At 38.6% G+C, this 21,678-nt stretch overlaps 1 protein-coding gene and 1 long non-coding RNA gene across 5 annotated transcripts in view; one reads left to right on the forward strand and one right to left on the reverse strand.

The window, feature by feature from the left end:
- The window catches only part of rtn4rl1b (reticulon 4 receptor-like 1b), a 194,938-nt gene extending 190,417 nt beyond the window's left edge, over positions 1-4,521 (forward strand). Inside the window, exon 3 of the mRNA XM_088079071.1 lies at positions 1,717-4,521. Within this exon, the coding sequence (XP_087935197.1) occupies positions 1,717-2,610 (894 nt within the window). The 3' untranslated portion in view covers positions 2,611-4,521. The remainder of the gene's footprint in view (positions 1-1,716) is intronic.
- LOC148189398 (uncharacterized) overlaps positions 1-20,352 on the reverse strand; it is an 85,669-nt gene extending 65,317 nt beyond the window's left edge. For 3 of the 4 annotated variants that reach the window (XR_015776832.1, XR_015776831.1, XR_015776830.1), the window contains exons 1-2: positions 19,879-20,352; positions 13,966-13,999 (exon numbers count right to left, since the gene is read on the reverse strand). This is a non-coding gene — a long non-coding RNA (uncharacterized LOC148189398). The remainder of the gene's footprint in view (positions 1-13,965; positions 14,000-19,878) is intronic. The other variant, XR_015776833.1, reaches the window with a different exon arrangement.
- Positions 20,353-21,678: the final 1,326 nt, after the last annotated feature.

Below are 21,678 nucleotides of genomic sequence, written 5' to 3' on the forward strand. Positions count from 1 at the left end.
TTTGAACAGATCATAGATTGGTACTATGTGATTAGTATGCTGATTTCTAAAACAGAGTGTCTGTTTGCACACTGCAGCTATTCAGCTATTTACACCCATCTGTACGACATGTTACTATGGATCCCACTGTGTGCTGTGATTGGCTAGTACTAGTCACGCTGGCACGCCGGGGTAGTAATTTGTTAGGATTCGGGCAAAGAGGTTATGGCTAGGACTAGCACTAGCCAATCTTAGATATTCTCTTTGTTAATCTATGGGGAAAAAAAATATAAATGAACTGCCAAAAGGTCACGCGACATAGTTTTAACAGCAATGCAGTCCAAAGAAGTTGCAGACATGGTGGATGAAGAGCTTGAGTCGTTTGTGAGGCAGTGTTGTCTTGATATTTTTCAGTTTATAGGATGTACTAAGTTGTTGAAAGAAGGCAAGGCAGCTTTATCTGTAAAGCACATTTCATACAATATGGGCAATTCAAAGTGTTTTATGGAGCAATAAAATATAAAAACATAATAAAGGATACAGATTTACATTACAAGAGTAAAGAGATAAAATATAAAAGGTAAAATTAATTACTAAATAGTTAATAAAAGAACACTGTGTACATAACAGACCTGCGTTTCTTTAACCTCATTTTTTCACATTGCTGGGATGTCCAAAAATATACACAAATACAATGAACATTGTTGGCTTTGAACACCTGGGTGCAAATAGTATCTGTCTTCATTAGGGATGTTACGGTTACCGGTTATCAAGATTATCACGGTTAAATTCCCCACCTGTTAGTAATACCATTCAAACTTTAATTTTCATGATAACCTTGTGTGATTACTATGCTTTGAAATCACGTAAATACTGTCAGCAGGGTCCAAACTTAACACCTGCCAAGCACCAAATGTGGGTACATTTTTCGTATGGCAAGTAAATCTCTTAAGGTTATCCACCACACTGGCATTTAAATGTTTGTATCAAAACAGTCATGTAATAAATTATGCTGAGAGTCTCTGCCACATTTTGTTGTCAATTAGGGGCACACTGCTCTGCTGCACTCTGCCCCTGTGCTGTCTCTGTGTCACACACACACACACACACACACACACACACACACACACACACACACACACACACACACACACACACACACACACTTGCATGGTGTGGCAAAACCTGACCGTCTTGAGCTCTACTAGTTTTGTGTCACTGTTTACCGCTGATTCACTAGACTATCACTTGCCGCCGGTATGCTGACAGCAAATGTTACATGCATACTTATGAAGGTTATGAGATATTAAGACGAAGGCCCCGTAGTTTGAACCAAGACAGCAAACTATTTTTGTCTCTCCCACTGACAGCAACAGTGCAGTAGCTCCACATCCACATCCTTATTTTTTACAATACAAGACTGAGACAGATACACTGCATTACAGCTTACCAGAGGGTGTTTTTCACACACCGAGGCTGTGGTGATGAGCTGTTCAATATATTTCATACTTTTACTTGAGATTTTGCTCTGGCCTCTTCTCTAAATTTGCATTCAACATTGTACATTATTATCTCATTTAAATTTCCTGAAACATATGAATATGTTAAATAAAAAAGGCAATTTATTAGTTAAGTTTACAGTAATTTAACCTTATTGTAGTTCAGTACGATAATCTTAAAAAGAAAACACTGCATCATGTGTAATCTTGTGATTCTGCGCTCTCTGTATCTTCTCAGGATAACCACCTGAAGTTCCTACAAGATGACACATTTATGGACCTCCACAACCTAAGCCACCTGTTCCTGCATGGAAATCGTCTGTGGAGCCTCAACCAGAACACCTTCAGAGGCCTGCGAGCCTTGGATCGACTGCTTCTGCACCAAAACCAGATTGAGTGGGTTGACCGCCTGGCATTCCACGACCTTAAACGTCTCACCACCCTCTACCTGTTCAACAACACCCTGACAGAGCTGTCCGGACAGTGCCTGGACACGCTGCCCGCATTGGAATACCTGCGCCTCAACGACAACCCCTGGTCTTGTGACTGCAAGGCCCTGTCGCTATGGGAATGGTTGAAGCGTTTCAGAGGTTCAACGTCTTCGGTGGGTTGCCAGGCACCAGCTGATATGGTTGGGAAAGACCTCAAGGAGCTGCGCAAGGAGGACTTTCCCAACTGTTCACCAACTGTACCTAATTCCGAGTCCAGAGCCCAGACTAACAATTTATCTGGCACGGTGAATCCGTCTATGAATCGTGGTGTAGTGGTCGGCTCTGGAGGGCAGACCCACATAGTGCACCCCTCGAGGCCTGGCCGTTCTCGGAACTGCACAAAGCCTCGTAACAGGGTGAGCAAGGGGAAGGGTGACAATGAGGTTCACCACTCAAAGGAGGTCATGGCAGACAAGGAGGATTCGTCTCCAGATTTCACAGATGGGGGCAAACATGACCACACGTCCCCAGACGGCACCGTCACACGGAGGAAGCACAAGTGCACTCCCCGGACCACTGTTCGCCCCCCTAGTGGGGTTCAGCAAGCCAACAATAGGGCAACCTTGTCCCAGTCATTACCACATGTCTGTGCCCTCTTTGTGGCCTTGATAACGACAAATATTGACTTCATTCTCCGTTGACCTTCAGAGGGTTCGGCAAAAGCTAATCACAAAAAACACAGCCCTCAGACCCTCTCTTGCTCCTGCACTACGAGGCCTGTGTGTCTTTTATGTATGTGTGTGTGAGTGTGATTATATGTGTAAATGTTGTGTAGGGAGCTTTACTGTTCAGACCGAAACAGGCATCAAAGCATCAAACATCCACGAAAGAAAAGACTTGCAGCGCTTAAATCGAAGGGACTGAGCAACAGAGAATGATAAAAGGTTAATGCAGACCAAGCTTGCACTGCCACTTATGCCACTACGATTTCATCTTCATGTCTCAGTGATTTTTGACTTCTGTTTTGTTACTCAACTGGAGCTCAGATAACCAACATTTGGTGAAAAAAGACAAAAATAGGAAGAGAAGACTTATTAGCTGGTTAGATCTGAGACAGATAAGCTTGGTGCTCCACCAGGCTTTAATTTTCAGTTCACAGTAAGTTATCATGAAGGTAAAAACGGCAGGTCGATGACCCTGTAAAGCCTCCGGCGTCAGTTCTACCTTGCTCTCACCCTTTTTCTGCCAAATGCATTTTGTCCGAACAATTGGGCGTAAGTGTTTCTCATAAAGGAAGAGGTACAGTGTAAGCATGGCAATATCAGACATAGGAATGTGCCATTATCACAAAAAAAAATGATATCTACAGCCAGGGATGTTAATGCGATAAACAGAGCAACCATTAGTTCAAACACTGTATGAAGCCGTAACAAAATTGTGACAACTACTCTCAACATTATGCTGAGTTTTTTTTCAGGTTTCAACCTTTCTGCCTATTCAACCATATTTTTCATTGGTATTAGGGGTAAATTTCTACACACAACTCTGCTTCCATCTTCATTCAACACTCTTTCTGTGCAACTGAATATTAAGCTGCTAATTGTTTCAAGATGATGAGGACCGCTATGCGCTATTTTTCATTTGCTTGGAAAACAACGTGTGTCACTGGGAGATCAAGCTGTGAATATTGAAAAAGTCTGTCTATATCTTGTGTCAGATGTTGTTCATTTGATTTTTATAAGACACAAAATGGACCTAGAGACGGATCCCTGCCGCGGGGCCGACAGGAGCCTTAAAGGTCGAGGGTCAAACGGGGGCTTTCTCAGTTTCCCGGTGAGGTTGTGCTGAACTGATCCCTTCTTGGCGAGGGCGTACCTCCCTCATTGAGAATGTGAGGAACACATTTTTTTTCTTAATCACGTAACTTCAAAAGGAATACAAGAACAAGACTTGAGAAAAAAAAGTGTGTGCGTACCTTCAGTGACTCATGTCATCAATAAAAGATTTTTAAAAAAACTTTTCAAATGGAGCATGGCAAAACAGGGCTCATGCAAAGAGATTTATGCCTCTTAACTGATGTGATTGTCCATGGATGTTGGGATCCAAGGCAAAGATAATCGCTTCTGAGGTAACAAGGGGATGCAGATTGGCAGACGGACAGTTACTGGACATCCTTCTGTACTTCTGGAGCTTTTGTGCCTCCCTTAAATCTACTGATAAGATGGTGTTTGTATCAATGATGTGAACTATACTAGTAACAAGAGGACAAGAGGACTTCATGCAGTGCTGATATTAATCATTTACTGTCTTACTATGAGAAAAACAATATCAGTGACATCGATGATGATAACAGGGTTTTCTGCTCCTCCCATCAGGAGGAGTCTTTCAATTTTTTGATTTTCTGGTGATTCTTTTATTTACGTATTTTTCATGTTATATTTTTAGAACCTTTTATTTGTTAATGCACATTTCCTCACCTCCCGATTTCTTGTTCTACTGTATGCCTACTCATCTTCTTTCTTTGCCATGATTCAAATGTTCAGTAGGTTATCATCAGAAAACAGCACAAAAATGTTTATAAAGATATTAAAATCTATATCTTCTTATGTCTACCGTTGCAGTCTAAGTCTGTTTATTGCTGTATTTAGGCTCTTGAGGATTGTTTGAAGAAAACAAAAGGCGATCCCATCTTCTTGTTTTTTTGGGGTTTTTTTTTTAAGATTTAGGGGCATCTAGGGGTAAGGACAGCTGTTTGCAGATTGCAAACAGCTGAAACTTGTCCTGTTTAAAATTCCTTCAGTGTTCATTATTCAGGATTTTTTTCCTGGAAGCCAAATTAGCCACAGAGGTCTCTTCCTTTCCAAAACAAACAGACCAGGTGATTTAAACCATTAAAAACACCAAATTAAGCGGTTTCACATTATAAATACTTGCATCTCCAATGCTGCTTGTTACAGATGGGCATCAAACTACACTGGCAGATGCGAAAATGTGACTGGCCCTATCTATCAATCCAGAGCCAGTGTTTGGTTTGTTCGTTCTAGGCTACAGTTAAAACATGATGGTGCAACATGGTGATCTCCATAAATCAGAGCTAAGGCCCTGTGTAGACTTTAACTGCTCACAATACAACCCCATCTTCTTCCAAGGTTGTCAAATACCATCGCTTTGTCAGCGCTTTCTGCATCAGACACCGATACATATAGTCGTCCTTTTGCATTGGTGAGACACGCCGCCAGGTGGCGTCAGTGTGTAATGCTGTGGGATGGCGTACGTTTCAATCACCACTGGACAACAATGTAACTAAAGGAGTCCATGAGGGGCGGGCAGGAGGGATGGTGGATAGGTCCAACAAATACCAGACTTTGACCCACGAGGTCGGTGTTTGCTCCCCGTATGAATGTAAAGAATGTAATGTAAAAATGATGGGTTTTTTTAAACCTAACCATGTGATTTTGTTGCACAACAACATAAAGGTAAACAGGAGGTGTGTAATATTTTTTTCTTTTAAACTAACTGCGTGCTTTCGTTGCCTAAACCTAATCACCCACGTTTGTTGCACAATAAAATAAAGGTAAATATGAGGTTTACTTGGAAACAGATTGTTTGCTGTCAATGTCAGAAAATGTATATTTCCTGTATAAATGGATAAGTGTTTTGAAAAGACAAATTTAAAAGGTGTACACTGACTAACCCTAACCCAGAACGTCATGCGCACCCCAGGATACATAGCACATCATATGTAGATGTGAAAAGTCCACTGAACAAGCAGCGATATATAAGGAGTTGGGAGTGAGAATGTGTTGCTTTCTAAGGAAAACACAAAAATTCTAATTTTCAGGTGATTATACACTAAAGAAAACATACTTTATTTTACTACTGCTACTATATACTTTATTCATTATATTCAATTTCTGAAAACATATCTATTTTCTTTATTTTATTTATGCAAGAAATTGATTCGGTCACCAAATTCATTTTTCTTTCTCTACCTTTGCAATTTGTCTCCCCTGGTCAGACCTGCTGACCAAACTAAAGCTACCTCCTACAGACAGATCCACTCATTCTGTACACATCTGGGATTTATGTACAGTATACAATGCAAATATTCGTGAATGCTTGCTAAAAATGGAATTTAAAAAATCCAATTTTATCAACAACACATAGTGGTTCCTGACCAACACAGGGAAAAAGGTATGCTGTGATATACTGCAGCTCAATAAATCATTTAAAAAGCACAGAGGATATTAATGAAAGTGTCACATGGAATCTGTAGATATTCCAGGCTATTATTATTATTATTAATGGGCCTTTAGAACATAAATTCTATTTCCTCTTCTCTAAATTCCCCTCACCATGATAGAAATTGATCCACAAGTAAGTGTTCCATTTTAGTTTTTTTTTCAAATTGTGTTAAATGATAAATGAGCACAGAAGGAGTGGTATATGCATGGATGAGAGTGTGGTGTAATTATATTCAAACTGATAGCAGGTCTAGCATCTGGTGTTTGATGCTCATCTACTCACTAGCTTTCACTCGCCTCCCACCTAATAGCTACTCTTACTCTGCATCTCCCAATGATTTTGCTTTCCCTTCACTAAAATAATTCTTTTTTTTTTGGTTGTGAGATTAAATATTTTATCCCTGAACAGCTCAAAAAAGCTGAAAAGGAAACAATTAAATAAAATAAAGCTACATCCAGTTTTGTTACACTCAATTTCAACATGCTTTGGCCAGAGCCCAAAGCCCACGCAAATCTTGCCAGTTCTCAGGTTGTGATGATTTTCACAGTTAGTGGTCATACTTCTAACCAACCATGTGAAAAAAAATCTTTCTGTTTTAATTACACCAAATGTCTCCACATATGAAGTGTATATGAAGATTTTTCTGGTCTCCTAGTCAATCTCATCCATAGTGATCAATTCCAAAGTCAGCAAAGGGTGATTTTCATGTTCATGTTTGAGTGAGCTGAATGAGATGTTAAGATGATAAAACAGGAAAAAAATGAGGCTTCCCTGCATCCATTTGTAACTATTTGCAAGAGCTGATGGGGTGTGGATTCTCTAATAAGCTTGTTCACGTGCACACAAACATCCATCACTGTAATTTCGAAAAAAAGGGAACATGTACTTAATAAAAGTAAAGTGCATGGAACTTCATAAATCCGATCATAAACATGCTTATTTGCTGTGATTAATGGTAAATTTAGACTTTTACTCTGACTGAATTAAAGGTGAGACTAAGTTGTACTTTTATATGGACGATGTCAATTTTAAGAATTGTTTTAAATAGATTAATTTGAATAAATTATATTCTGATTCCTTTTAAAGGTAAGTTTATCCTTGTAGTTAAACTACTCAGTGGGCACAATATTAATTCTTGACCATCGGATTAGTATGTGTGTATGGGCTTCACTCAAAGTCTGTTTATAAACTTTCTCTGAATTTTCGTTCTAGATCACGTGATGAGATCTGAGCCATTTTGATTAACTGATGATGACCCTGACCTGTGGATTGAAAGAGCTCATCACTCAGGATTCAGCTGCTAATGTCCAGTGTCCTTGTGATGTTCTCAACACCTACATGTGATGTCACACACCACATCAGCTTTTCTCTGGGTGCGAGTGATGTCTTTAGGGTGATCTTTAGGGACTAATTCAACATTTTGAGAAATAAGCTTACTTGCTCCCACACAGGGAGATAGATGAGAAGATTCTTCTGCATGTGTGTAATGAAACTACAGCCTGCAGATGGTTAGCTTAGCTTTGCATAAAGACTGGAAACAGGGGGAAACAGCTGGCCTGGCTCTGTACAAAGCATAGGCGGCTCCAAAGGCTGTCTTATGTGGCTTAATCCCCAAATGTTTTCAGCAAAGACCAGAAGCTTTTATTGTTCATCACGCGTGGCATTTATTTCAATAAACCCAATGAGTTTTACATGCAAAGGTCGATGTGAAGCACTGACAGCACAGAAATCAGAGCCTCTCCCTCCCCAGTGTCATCTTAGAAAGTACGTCCTGGACATTAAACCCAACAGATGCTGCCTTGTCCCTGATATTGATATAATTATGATACTGAAGTGTTTCAGTTTCAACCTGCCACAGTTTTTAACGCCTGGTCTGAGTGTGATCTGCATAACAGGCAGACCCCCTCCAGATCCCAAACAACAGGTAATGTCAGATGACAGAGCCCCACAGGTGTGCCTTATTACATAACATTTCAAGTTTGCTCAATCAGGGGCACCTGGCTCTTATTTCAAACTCAGTTTTCAAAATCAGACGTAGCATTTCTTTTTTTTATGTTTGTCTTTTGATTTGCAAATTTTACTTATTCTACTATGGCATAATGGCATTTTAAATTATTCAGATGTTTCTTGTTTTATTTATGTTCCATAAAGAACACTACCTTAAATCACTTACAAATTAATTGTTTAAATCATAACTATGTCTTTCTTTATTTATTCATATATGGTAAAGGAGGCAAATTAAGGTTGGTTTTTTTTAAGTAAACCCTTTGAAACCTGGATCGAACATCACTTTTGTTGCGATGCATTCAGACACCTCTCACAAGTATTTGGACCTCTGAACCCTCAGCAAATCAGTTTGATTTCCTTCAGAAACATCAGAAAAAGGAAATAAGCAGATTAGCAAAATATATCCTGCAAACTGCAAGAAATTTGTAGATTTAAAATGTTATTTTTTGAAAGCTAGGAAGAAATGGTTAGAGAATTATATTTGTGATATATTATTTACAATTAATTTACAATTAACTACAATTCTAATTATATATTTTAATGATTTACACCACTGTTATAACTTTTAAGTAGGGCTGGGAGAGAGGGGAGAACTCATAACAAGTTTTGCTTTTATCTTAGCAACAGAAATTAGCAAAGGCAAACTGAAATGTAGAGGGCTGCAAGACAGTACTGCATTTTGCATAGTTTTGCATATTGTACAGTTTTGCATTTGAAATAAAAAATAATGTTTTTAAAATTACTGGGCCATAGGTCTGTTGTAATGAAGGAAAACGACACCCCCCCCCCCCCCCAGCTCTCTACCAATCTTTTCACGTGTACAGATTACGCGGGCCACTTCAGCATAATACTTGCAGCTTGGTGACATGTACCTGGGGTCAATAGTTTTAAGCATATAGATAAACCCAGGCTTTTCTACTGTATATATGAGCACCGTTTCTTTAGTGATACGCAGTATGACTGCATTAGTAACACCTTTGCAGTGGGGCACTTTCCTGTCATACAGGAAACAATGGGAAAATGATTCTACGAATGTCGGCTGCTTTTAACCGGGTGTTTGTGGGCTGACACGGTCATGTGCATCTCAGAGTGAGACACATTTCTCCCACTCAGCTGCATGCCAGTATTTCAGATGTTGAAATAAATTGGTCATGCTGCTGCTTTTAGTGGCAACAGCTTTTAAACAAACTTTGCAGTGGACTCTGGCTTGTTTGAGATCTGATGACACAAAACCAAACCAGTTCCAAATGACTGACGAGACAGTGCCTTTTTTTAAAAAGCAACCTTTTCATTGTCATTAACGCTTGCTGACATATGCACATGTGTATGTATCTCTATGTATCACTATGAACTAGGGAAGCCCTAGGTAAGCAGCGGCTTTAGCTTTTTTTTTTCCTTGTTTGTTTTTTTTTTTGTGTGTGTGTGTGTGTGTGTGTGTGTGTGTGTGTGTGTGTGTGTGTGTGTGTGTATGTGTTTTCACTTGTTTTTTCAGTTTGATTTTTTTTTGTTTGCATCCTTGCTTGGGGTTTTTGTTTTGCTTATTTTCAGGTATTTTTCTTGTCGTTACTAGTAATTTCTAGGTTATTCTTGCTCATTGCCTCCTTCCCATGTTATTGACTGAAATAAAGCTAATTTGCCCAGGTCTCTAAGGGTTATTTATGCGTTTGAAGTAATTACAAAAATAACGACAATAACCAATTATTCATATTGCACTTATTGACACTACAATATTTATTGATCTAATTGTGATCTCTGATTTATTCACAGATTTCTTAGCTAAACCCTGGACCTCCACTAACCCTTGAACTGCCCCGGTACAAAGGTAAAAAAATCTGCTTTCCAGCACCTCTAAAGCTCATGACATGTTATACCTGGTTTGCTTTATCAGTACAAATAAAAAATAAAATCAACTAAAAACAACCTTAATTATGAGGGGCAAAGGCAACGCAAATTTGTTTTTATTGCATTTTTCATTCCCAAAGGCAACCAAAAGTGCTTTACAAATAAGACGTCAAGTCAAAGTTCATTATAGTCCAGTCACACTGCGTGCCTCAAAGGGCTGAACAAATAACAATCTAAATTCAATTTGAAATTCATCTATAAAGCCCAGTGTCACAAATCATAATTTCCCTCAGATGGCTTTGAAGCATGTGACATCATTCTGTCCTTGGACCCTTGCAAAGGATGAGGAAAACAGGGTAATGTGCCAGACTATTTCTTGGTCGGATAGAAAGTCGTTTTTATCGCTGACTCTGTTTTTATGCCAAGCTGTAGCTCTATATTAAACTGACAGACATGAGAGTGACATCAAACATCTCATCTAAGTGTCTGCTGTCTGAATTATCATATTTTCGTGTTTCTCTTTGTCTCTAAGGTGTTAAAAGATTTGTGGTAAGTGCTGACTCCTTGCGATGTGAAAACTCTTGCTAGATGTTCCTATCATCAGCTGTCCAATCAGCAAGAGGATGGGTCAATGTTTCTGACAAGAAGTCAGTGCACAGCCCAAGAAAGATCAAGGAGACCACTCACATCCAACACCAGTGATCACTTTTGAACAGACAGAAGGTATATGACAACTGATATGACCATGAATACATTTTCATACACAGCAATATTCCATCAGTAATCAGAATATGATAAATTTAATATTGGTCATGTAAATATCTCATTATGTTTATATATTCCGAATTAAGCCTTTTCTGAATAATTTCTTAACTGAGCGTGGGATTTGGCAATATGATTTTGGTTCATTCTTAGGACATGTAAACAGCACATTCAGAACGTTTCTCAACTAGGAATTTTACCTCAGTTTACAACAGTTTTTTCTGTTTATGATCAACCCTGTGTGTTGTCATGGATACGTTGTAAACAAACAAACTCTCCAACAGTTTGGGATAGAAATGCAAGCCCATAAGAAAAGCCCATATTTCTGGTTGTGAGAAGAAACATACCTACTTGTGAACATTCGCAGGTTTTTGGAAATGCACAAATATTGCAACGGTAACCTTTTTCAGGAATGTGGTTGAAGGCATGAAAAAGGGAGGTTGTCTTTAGATAGAAAAGCTTTGAAAAAAAAAGTAAAGAAGCAAAATGGCACAAGCTGCTTCAGCCGTTTAACATTTCCATATTTTGACATGGTAATTAGCATATCACGGCATGTTAGTTGGAGCATGCACAGCTGCACGTCAACGGAACTTTTAGTGGAATATTCATTTTCATTGAGTATGTTTACATGCACATAGTAGCCCTCATTCCAAAAAAATCAATATCCCTACTAAGCTGTTTACATATCTAATGAAAATGAATATTCCAACAACACTCCCATTTACATGCAGCTATATGTACTTTGATTAATGTACCCTAACATGTCGTTTATCATGTCAAAATATGGAGAAGTAGAACAGCTGAAGCCACTTGTCATTTTTGCATCGAAATAGGATTTTTTTCACAGTTTATTAGAGGTGGTGGACTTGTTGGACTCCCTCGTTCGTTCCTTCTTGGAAATGTTGGTGCTGCAATATTTGCACATACCCAAGTCTTAAATTATGCTTAAAACAGGTGTGTGTTTCTCCTTCCGACCAAAAAATTCGTTTTGCAAATGATTGGAGATTTGACTTGTGTACAACATACCCATGACAACGCACAATACCAACCATAAACAGTCGAGAGTGTGTCGCAAACCGTAGTAAAATCCCAAACTAAGATGAATATTCTGAATTGGCTGTTTACATGTCCAAATAATGCTGCCAACACATGAATAATAGCGGCATATCCCACATATCTTAATCACATAATACTTAATTCGGAAAATGGCCTGATTCCTAATATTTAAACAGAATATGCAGTTTATATGAACGTATCAAATTCAGAATAATGTCATATTTGGAATAATAGGGGCATACTGATGTGCATGTAACCATAGCCACTGACAAACAACTTAATAGGAATATTGCTTTTTTTTAAATAATTGCAAAAAAATCATATTTTGTGCATGTAAAAGTAATCCATTAAATGAAGCACTGAAAAATCTATAAAGTGAACCTTGAGTTGAAGTATGTTATTCATCTCTTTAGGGACAACATAGCTATTTCCTTTTTGAAACTGGTTTCATATTTCCAAAACTAAAAACTGATGAAATTTCAAAGTCAAAATTCAACCTTGAGCTGTTGTTCTTAAGAGTTGACTCTGCAAATTCAAAAGACCCATTTGGATCAAAACTATCAGATATAAATGTAGACAAATACTGAAAAGAAATGGCACTGAAAACTTGGGCACTATAGTTGCGATCATTTCCAGCCAGAGGTATCTTGTTGGTTTTGGAGTTTTACACAGCACTGTTTGATTTTCCCCGACTTTGAGGTAAATTCATATCTGTCTCACAGATACTCTCATCTGACTTGACCCAGTTATTTGGAAAATACATCAAAGGCAGGGACGTTATTGTAATTGTCTCATTGCAGAGGAAATCTAGAAGCAGTCAACATACAGTGAGAACCCAGTTCAGCTGGCAGATCCTCTGTGTGAAAACAGGTAGGACACCGACTGTATCGTTAGAAGACGGGGCCAAAACGTTGCTGCATAATTAGAAGATGGGATGAGGAGAAATGTGTCTTAAAATGTGGAATGCGGTATAATTACGAAAATAATAGAAGCCGCGGGAGAGAGAGCGGTAGGCTACACTACATCAGTAATTGAGCAGTTACAAGAAGGGGAACTGGACAGGATTCATGGAGGAGGAAATGACACAAAAGGAACACATTCAGATGTGTGATGTAACAGTAATGAAAGTGATACGTCACAACCCTCGAGGAGTCTTTGAATAAATATGCCATGTATGTAGATACAACCACAAGTACCACAAAGCCTTCACCACAACACAACTGCAGGCCTCCAAATATAGCACCAGTATGTGAGCTTTCACTTATTCATGCAGGAGAGGGTGGTTTGTTGATTCATCCTAAGGCGTGACAGTATTGTGGAAGCAATGCTCTCCGACAGAAATACCACTGAAAAAAAAAAGCAGCCTTTGCCTATCTGTGCCCATTTCTTGGCTTTTAATTGACTCACTGTCACTTCTGTGTGGCTTTAATTAAAACCAAGCAATTAGAAAACTGAAAAGGAGATGAAGAAAGTGGGTGAGCTGGGAAGGGAGACGGCACACTGGAGGATATGATAATTAAGAGCAGACACACCACAAAATGCCTCAACACTTGCACCTAGTGTGACTCTGCATTCCCTCTCCTTCTCCGAGTCCCACTCTCCCCTCTCAATCACAAAGCTAATATCACCTCTTTCTCCATAAAACCCTTTCTTATTTCAGCTCTTTTATTTTGTCTATCTATTTAGCTTAAAATCCCCCCCGAGCAGTGGTGTGCTCCAATTCTCCGAACCAGCCAGCCTGCATGCTAAACTGAGAGGACTCGAGAAGCCCAAGGCCACATCACCACCTGCATGGATTAGAGGCTCGCTAATCCTCTCGTGTTTGACCTCAAGTCAGACGGAATATGCAGAAAAATTACTGAAAGTCAGCGTGGCATGTTTCTCCATAACAATAGATCTAGGTTAAATGATTTTTTTTGGGTAGGTGGAGGAGGGAGGGGCTGGTTAGCGCAGTGTTACTTTTCATGAATCACATTTTCCACAGTGGAGAATGCTGACTGTTATGTGCTCTGTCACACCCATGGCTGGAGCTGATTTACCAGGAAACCTGAGACTTGGGGCAAGAGCTGTTTTTAAAAAAGTAAATCTCCTTTATCACAATATCACAACTTGGGACATTTTTTATGCCATAACAGTGTACTCACCAAAAGATGAAAATCTGGGAAGACCTGCACAATGCTAGAAAGAAGACACATAGAACAGGAAAGAGTCAGAACATCAATCAGGTTGTTAGCAGGACAACAGTAAAAGTTTGTGTAGGAAATATCGATGGCAGTCATGAAAACCTAATTGAAATGTATGTATGTATTTATTGGGGGGGGTTATATAACTCATCCCTATACATATTATTAAGACTTATAGTTATGCATAATCAAGGGCAGGGCTTGAGTGACAGGCTCTGAGCCAGATTCACACCTGGCTCCTCCACAGTTCCTCTTGTAAAAATGGTCACTTCTGGCCCCAAAAATCCAAGACGGCAATGGCTGAAAATGCCAAACTGGAGGTTTCAAAACAGCAGTTCATAAACCATGGGTTATGTCAGCCATAGACTGTATAAATAATAGACATAGCCACCGTAACGTCACCCATTGGTTTTTGGAATTTTGTTTTGATCACAGATGTCCTGGATGTCTGCCTGAAGTGTTTCAGAGGCTTAGCATCTTTAAGAAGTCTGTTTTTAGAATTCAGATGTTTTTCCACCCTGATAAAGGAGAGATATTTGAAAACGTTTGGTAAATTAAAAACGGAGTACAGGTTTTCAGTACACTTGTGCCAGGTGTTTTCATTTTGATGTACTTTCAATGAAGCCCACCTCTGAATCTGCACTCTCAAAGCAAAAATATATGTTGTTTTCCAAACATTTTTTGTGTGTTTTACAAGTAAATTGAATACTCATTTGCAGCTAATTCTTAATTAATGTGGAAACAGACACTTTGTGGTAATCACATCTTATAATAAGGTACTATTTACTCAGGAAAGTGACCTCACTTGATAAGTGACAAATGATTAATACGAACTATGATGAGTTACAGGAGAGCAGACTATATTAATGAATCGTTATGAAATGATTACCTTATAAACAGGCTGTAAATCGAATTTCATGCTCCAGAGACCTGAGCTGGTCCAGCAAAAACAGACCTAGTGAGTGATTTTTTTTTTTTTTTTTTTTTACCATTCGCCAATGTTTTTCCTTCCAAGAAGGTTCAGCTAACCTGGATATTCTTTGTCTGACCTCATTTTTCCTCCTGCCCAGTTGGACCTCTCTTCAGCAATTTTATGGGGCTCTCAGATCTCAGCCATTTAACTTGGTAAGTACAATGCTTCTAAAGATGGATAAAACAAAAAAAGCAAACAAAAACAGGCCCTCGCAACTCTGTGTACGTTGAGGCTACTTGCTGAACATCAACAGATGTGGCTGTATCTCTCTGAGAAAGGGCAACACTGCGCACAGCAGTGAATTAGGGTTTCCTCCATGTAGTGCTAAGGCTGGAGAGGAGCTAAGTCACTTTAGCAGGTCAGTGTATTTGTGTGTGTGTGTGTGTGTGTGTGTGTGTGTGTGATGAGATGTGATGTGATCTGCTAATTACAGTGCTGCTGCAGGCTTACTCACAGCAACAAGCACGGGGAAAAAACGACAGTATATTTCTCCTTTTTCCCTGATGATCACAATAAGTTCCTAAATGTGTCTGTCTTGTTGCTGCTTAAATATAATGTCACTGAGAGGTTCTAAAAAATTGCTAAATACAATAAAATCAGCACGTTCATAGTCCTCTCCTCCTGTACCCTGGAACCTTAGGTCATCTCGTGAAAAAACTCTGCACCACCGTCCACAATGCACAATGTCCTTGAGTGCTGAGAGTAGTTTAACAATGGAGTAAGAGCGCACTCTGACTCTGTCTCTCTATGACTTTCTCTCTCTGTTTGTGTGTGTGTGTGAGGTAGAGTCAAAGCTGCAACTGTGTAAGGTGTGAAAAAAGGAAGCAGCCAGCCTGTGTGATTGTGGAAGGGCTGTATTTGCTCTTATCTGCTGCTTTTACAGTGCTGACAGTAGAGTAAATAATGGAGTAAGAGCTCTATCTGCTGGACAAACTATTGAATGCAACTATTTCTAAAACATCCCAGCATCATTTCCTGCATTATATGGTCTTTGAACAGTTTTCCTTTCAGCGCATATGGGAAAAAATATGAGCTGAGGCTGATTTGCTTCATTTTGTCCGCATAAGGCTTATATCAGGTGATAATATAGGTATATTGAAAAATCAGTCAGCTGTAGCAGAAATTGCAAAAAATTTAAATAAAATTAAAATTGGTGGACTTTCTGTTGGGTGTAGGGCATGGCTCCAAGAGGCTTTTTTGCAGGTCTTGGGCTTTTACACATGTTTCCCAAGTTTCGTAGCTGTAGGTTAAACGGCCTGTGGGGGCTGCTTCCTTGAAATGTTCTAGGTGCTCCCCAGAGCCATCAAGACACATCAAAGCAAAGAAAAGCATATCAAATATCAAATTTCAGGACTTTTGATATGTATTCCACATTTCGTGAGCTTTTATGCATCCTTAGCCCCTCAAACACAACTTCCTGTGTAATGGCGAAGAATGCCAACAGTGCTTGATGAAATTAAAAACTGGTAGCAATATATCATCACCAAATTTAGGAAATACTGGTGTCTGGATGTGAAGTCAGTCCAATGACATCTGTAGGACTAGTTCGTTTTGAAAGAGAGGCTAAAATTACAAAAAATATGAAAATTTAAATGAAAATGGCAGACTTCCTGTTGGCTTTCCAAGAGGCTTTTTCGTAGAACTAGGGCTTATACACGTTTCCCAAGTTTCGTAGCTCTAGGTTAAACGGTCCACAGGGGCTGCTTCGTTGAAATTTTCTAGGGGCCGCTCAAGACCAATTTTGGCACATAAATGAAAAAAAATCATATCACATATAACAATTTAGGCCTTTTGATGTCTGTGTCATGTTTGGTGAGTATTGGTGCATGCCTTGTCCCTCAAAAAGTGCTTCCTGTTTTATGGTGAACAGTGCATAACTATGGCAACAGTGTTTCATGAAAACTCAAAAGTTTTTTTTCTCTGTATCATGAAAGTCTTTGCAGTATTATGAACGAATTTGAGGTTGCTCGGTGGAACCTGCTACAGGGAAATCATTAAAGTGGAAAAAAGTAACTTCCTCTTACCACTAGGTGGCGCTATGACTGTGAATCAAAATTGCGCTGCAGGTGTCTTCAGGCCTGGACTCGTATCAAATGTTGGAAATATCTGAAAGATCTGACCATCTGGGGTCAAGTTATGACAGTTTTTGATGTCATGTCGCAACATCGAAGTTCGCCATGGTGTCACAGGAACGCCATTCAACGAAAACGGACAATATTCATTTTTCATCATCACCAACATCTTAATGATTTATTGACAAAATTTTAAGATCAATTAAGTCAACCTGCTGAGAGCTGGACCTCTTAGTGTAAAACTTTATCTTTTCTGTGCCAGTAGGTGGCGCTCTCATTATTGATCGAAAATTGTCATTTAGATGTGTTCAAGGCAGCAGTCTCATCAAGCATGTGAAGTCTGATGCAGATTGGATCATGTACAACTGAGTTAAAAAGTACTACCTGTTACGTGGCGAATCATGTAACTTCTGGGCCTGATAACTTCCATTTCGTTAATCAAAAAGGAAAACTGGTCGGAGTCAAGGGTCGCCCACATCTGAAGGCGGGATTTACAAGTTTTGAAGTCAATCCGTTGAAATCTATAGGACTAGTTGGTCAAATTCCAACACCATGAAATCACAAAACATGACATTTCAATTCAAAATAGCAGACCTCCTGTTGAAGTCAATCCGCTGAAATCTGTAGGACTAGTTGGTCAAATTCCAACACCATGAAATCGCAAAAAATGACATTTCAATTAAAATGGCAGACTTCCTGTTGGGTTTCCTGTTCGTCTTAGGATGTTCTTTATAACTCCAAATTTTTATACCTATACATGAAATGGTTTGCCGGGGCTGGCATTAAGGAGGCGCTACTGAGATTATTTTTTGACACTTATACACAACACCTATAAAATGCAAAAATTTTCACAAGTCCCGATGAGCATGCAAAGTTTCATGAGTTTTCGAGAATGATAAAGCCCTCAAAAAAGGGATTCATTTGACAAAATAATATTACTAATAATAAATAATAATAAATAATAATAAAAAACGGACCAATTACAATAGGGTCCTCGCACCGTTCAGTGCTCATGCCTTAATAATACTAATAAACAGAACAAATACCAATAGGGTTTACTGTTCACTGTTTACTGTCCAGTCGATCTCTGATCCAATCAGCTATCGCTCTGATGGTATTTTAGCTAATCCCAAAACATATCTGCATTTTAATGCAGATCAAATGAAACAAAGGTAGTAAAGGTCAACAGACTCCCCCCTAGAGGCTAACCTGTGCCATTTACTGCCTTTTATTCAAGGCCGGGTCACGGGTACAACTGGTGGAGCAGAGCACTCCAGACGTCCCTCTCCCCCCGCAACACTTTCCTCTGCCTCAGCTGCAGCCCTTCAGGCAAACCGATGCAGTCTAGGAGCACATGGATAGTGTGCAGTCTGTATAAAGTGTATAAATTACAAAAAGTGTGTTCAATATAAAACTGTGCCTTACGTGACAATACAATGTTTAAAACTAATATGTAAGTTTTAAATATAAAAAATATAAATGTAGAGATATTGTGTGTATCAAGTATTTTTTCTGGGCAAACACATAGCAAAAACAGTAACAATGCAAAAAAACTAAAAACCCCAAAACAAAAAGCTGCATATTCAGTCAACACAAAACAAAGACAACATTGGGGCAAAATTCAAGTTGATTCACTTATAACCCGTATGATGCCAGAAGCAGCTGACCACCAGGGATTTTCCCAATATCTAATATGGCCCCCATTTAAAAAAGTTTTGGCACCCCTGTCAGAGACTGAAACAGGAGGAAATAGCTCATATCAGCTTAATTCTGTCCACAAACAGATACCTGCTGATATTTAAGCAGCACAATTGCTGAAAGGCTATTTCAGAATCATGGCAGGTGTTTTGGTTTTACCAAATTAATCAAAACCTCAGTGAGATAAAGGATTTAAAAAGTAAGAGCTGCAACTAGCAGGGCTTGCAACCAAGGGCAGAAAGCAAATAAGTATACAGTTTCATATTCGGAAATGTTAGAGGCCCAACAGTTATAACCATACAGCCATAAAGCTCAAACAATCAAAACACATCAACAACAACCAGCTGTGAAAGCAACGTCATTAACCCTTAGGGACCAATTAAATATCACAGGCAATTATATCACTCTGAACACAAACGCTTTTGTTGCTTTTCCAAATTCAAGCTTTAAAAAATATTATACATTAATATTAATTTCTACTTTCATTGAGTTTATTTATTTTTACCAACATCAGTTCTACTCATAAATATTAAATATTCATTACTTTTCATAATTTTAACTCTTTAAATGCTAGGTTTTTGTCAATATTTTTTTAGGAGGTAAAAAAAATCAAACACAAAAACGAATTATTTTTAAATGTCTTATATGCAAAGTAGCTTTTTTGTTGTGTTTCTTTTTATCACAGCCTGGAATATGTCCATGATTTGCAGCAACATTAACTGTGTCTAAAATACACTGTGTAAACAAAATGTGTACAATGCAATTTTTGATCTCACAGCCATTAAAGCATAAAAACATTGCATTGTATTATTTCTGGGTGTCATTCTGATCTTTTGCCTTAAAATTTGTCTGTTTTACTATTTTCAACCTAATGACGTCAGCTGAAAATACAAAGATTATGCAATCGTACATCATATTCCTAAAATGCAACCAAAATGCATAAACACAGCCAAAAGTATCAAAAAATGAAGAATGAAAAGGGGATTATATGCACCAAGCAGTCCCCTTAACCAAGCAGACACCAGGTCTGAAACACAAGCACCAACAAACAATCCCAGTTTTGAAACACCAGATAGCCAGCATCTACAACAAGTCTTTACCAATACAAATAATTATTTTGAAACAACTTACTAACGTTTTCATCCGGAGGCTGTTAAACTGGAATTCAATCCAGCAAAAATGACATCAAGTCCACTGGAGCCCGTGTGAAATGTCAACAATGTCCAATGTTTGAACACGAAAACTCCCAAATATGCCCCAAACTGTCCATGGTGATGTCCTCTCCTCTCTGCTTTAGCGCACTTCAAAGCGTCCGACTTGAACTTTTCCGTCATGTTTGATAACACACAGCTAACTTTAGCTAGCTTACCGGCTACATAAAACACATCCAACCGCGCTTCAAGTTCCCCAGACACGATCCGGACTGACTTCGGTGATGATAATTTTGCCTCCGTTTGATTTTAAGTTGACTTGGACTTTAATTTTTTGTCATTTTTACCGAGTAGCAGCAGCGAAGCAAACCAACAAAAACTGAACGGCTCCCAAAACTTCCGTTGGTCGCGTCGTCAAGTCACAAAGGGGCGGGGCCCGTTTAAGGGGGTACTCCCTGCTGGAATCAACGACAACAGTTAAGGAAGCTCTTCACTGCTGAGAATCAAAACCACAAACTTTAAGATATTTAACTAAACAACAAATATGCCTGTTCAGTCAGACTTTGAGTGACTCGGAGAAATGCATGAAGTGTTTGTCCCATATGATATGTTCAATGACCGTCGGAAATTTTAAAATTCAACGATCATTTCTTGTTTTTACAGTCTCTGGCTTTTATAACTGGTATAATTTTGGCGAATTTAAAAAAAATTGGCGGGTCCGCAGGTTTGGAAAGTATGTTATCTTAGAAAAATACCCAAAACATTTTGAAAGAAAAACAATCACTAAAAAAAAAACTTGCCACAAATTTTAAAATAAATATTAACTGGTGCTCGGGCCCTAAAAATAAGACCCAGGCTGTATGAATTCTAAGACAGCAGCACTTCTCTGTTTCTTCCTTTGAGCTCCCATCCCCGTTGAAAAGGCTTTTTGGTCTGCTTTTGTCCTGATCAATGCCTACAATTAACACACACAATCAATTGAGGAGGCCTGAGGAAAACAGACGCCGTCCTTTTGAGTGTGAAGCTGCTGTGGAGCCCATCACTCCTGGAGGGGTCCACGCTCCAGTCAAGAGGCTAATGACACACACAGCACTTTCTCTCCCCAGCACAATTAATTACTCCTGTGGCGGATCTGACAGAAGGAAAACTCCTTTTCACAGCAGCATTTTATTCTGTCCTCTTCAGGGCGACTGATGAGATGTGCTGCTGTGCGTTCTGCACTGAATGTATTCAATTATCATAACTGTAACATAATGACAAAAGCGTCAAAGAAAATGACTGAATATATACATTATTTAAATCTGTTATAAAACAGAATTTAAACATGTTATACTGTATCTAAGCGTGATTTTGTAAGGACTATAGCAACCTTTAATCTTTTATTCAAAAGCCCATCAACACCACTTAATGTCATCATTTTTCATGAGATCAAAGTGTGCATCTTTAAATTATGTGCAAATAATGCTGTAGTTTTTAGATAATCCTGTAATTAAAAAACACTAATTATATAAATTATATGATACAAACATGAACAATTCAATTTTGTATTATGAACTCACATTTGTCCCAGTTCTAAGGTTAGGCGAAGAACAAGAGTGTTCATGCAAACAAGAAATTAAGAATCATTGTACTGGAGCAGGAAAGGTTGTTTATATGAGGGACTTTAAAAAATGTCTATAGTTTTAATTTTTATGTATTATGTAATATTTTTAAAAAATTTTTTAATGTTTGAAAATCTGTTTAAAAACAGATCTACAAATATTGTGCAATGCTTTATCCT

Source organism: Plectropomus leopardus, chromosome 6 (assembly GCF_026936395.1).
Source record: "Plectropomus leopardus strain MGB_pleo_1.0 chromosome 6, ASM2693639v1, whole genome shotgun sequence".
Classification (NCBI taxonomy): domain Eukaryota; kingdom Metazoa; phylum Chordata; class Actinopteri; order Perciformes; family Serranidae; genus Plectropomus; species Plectropomus leopardus.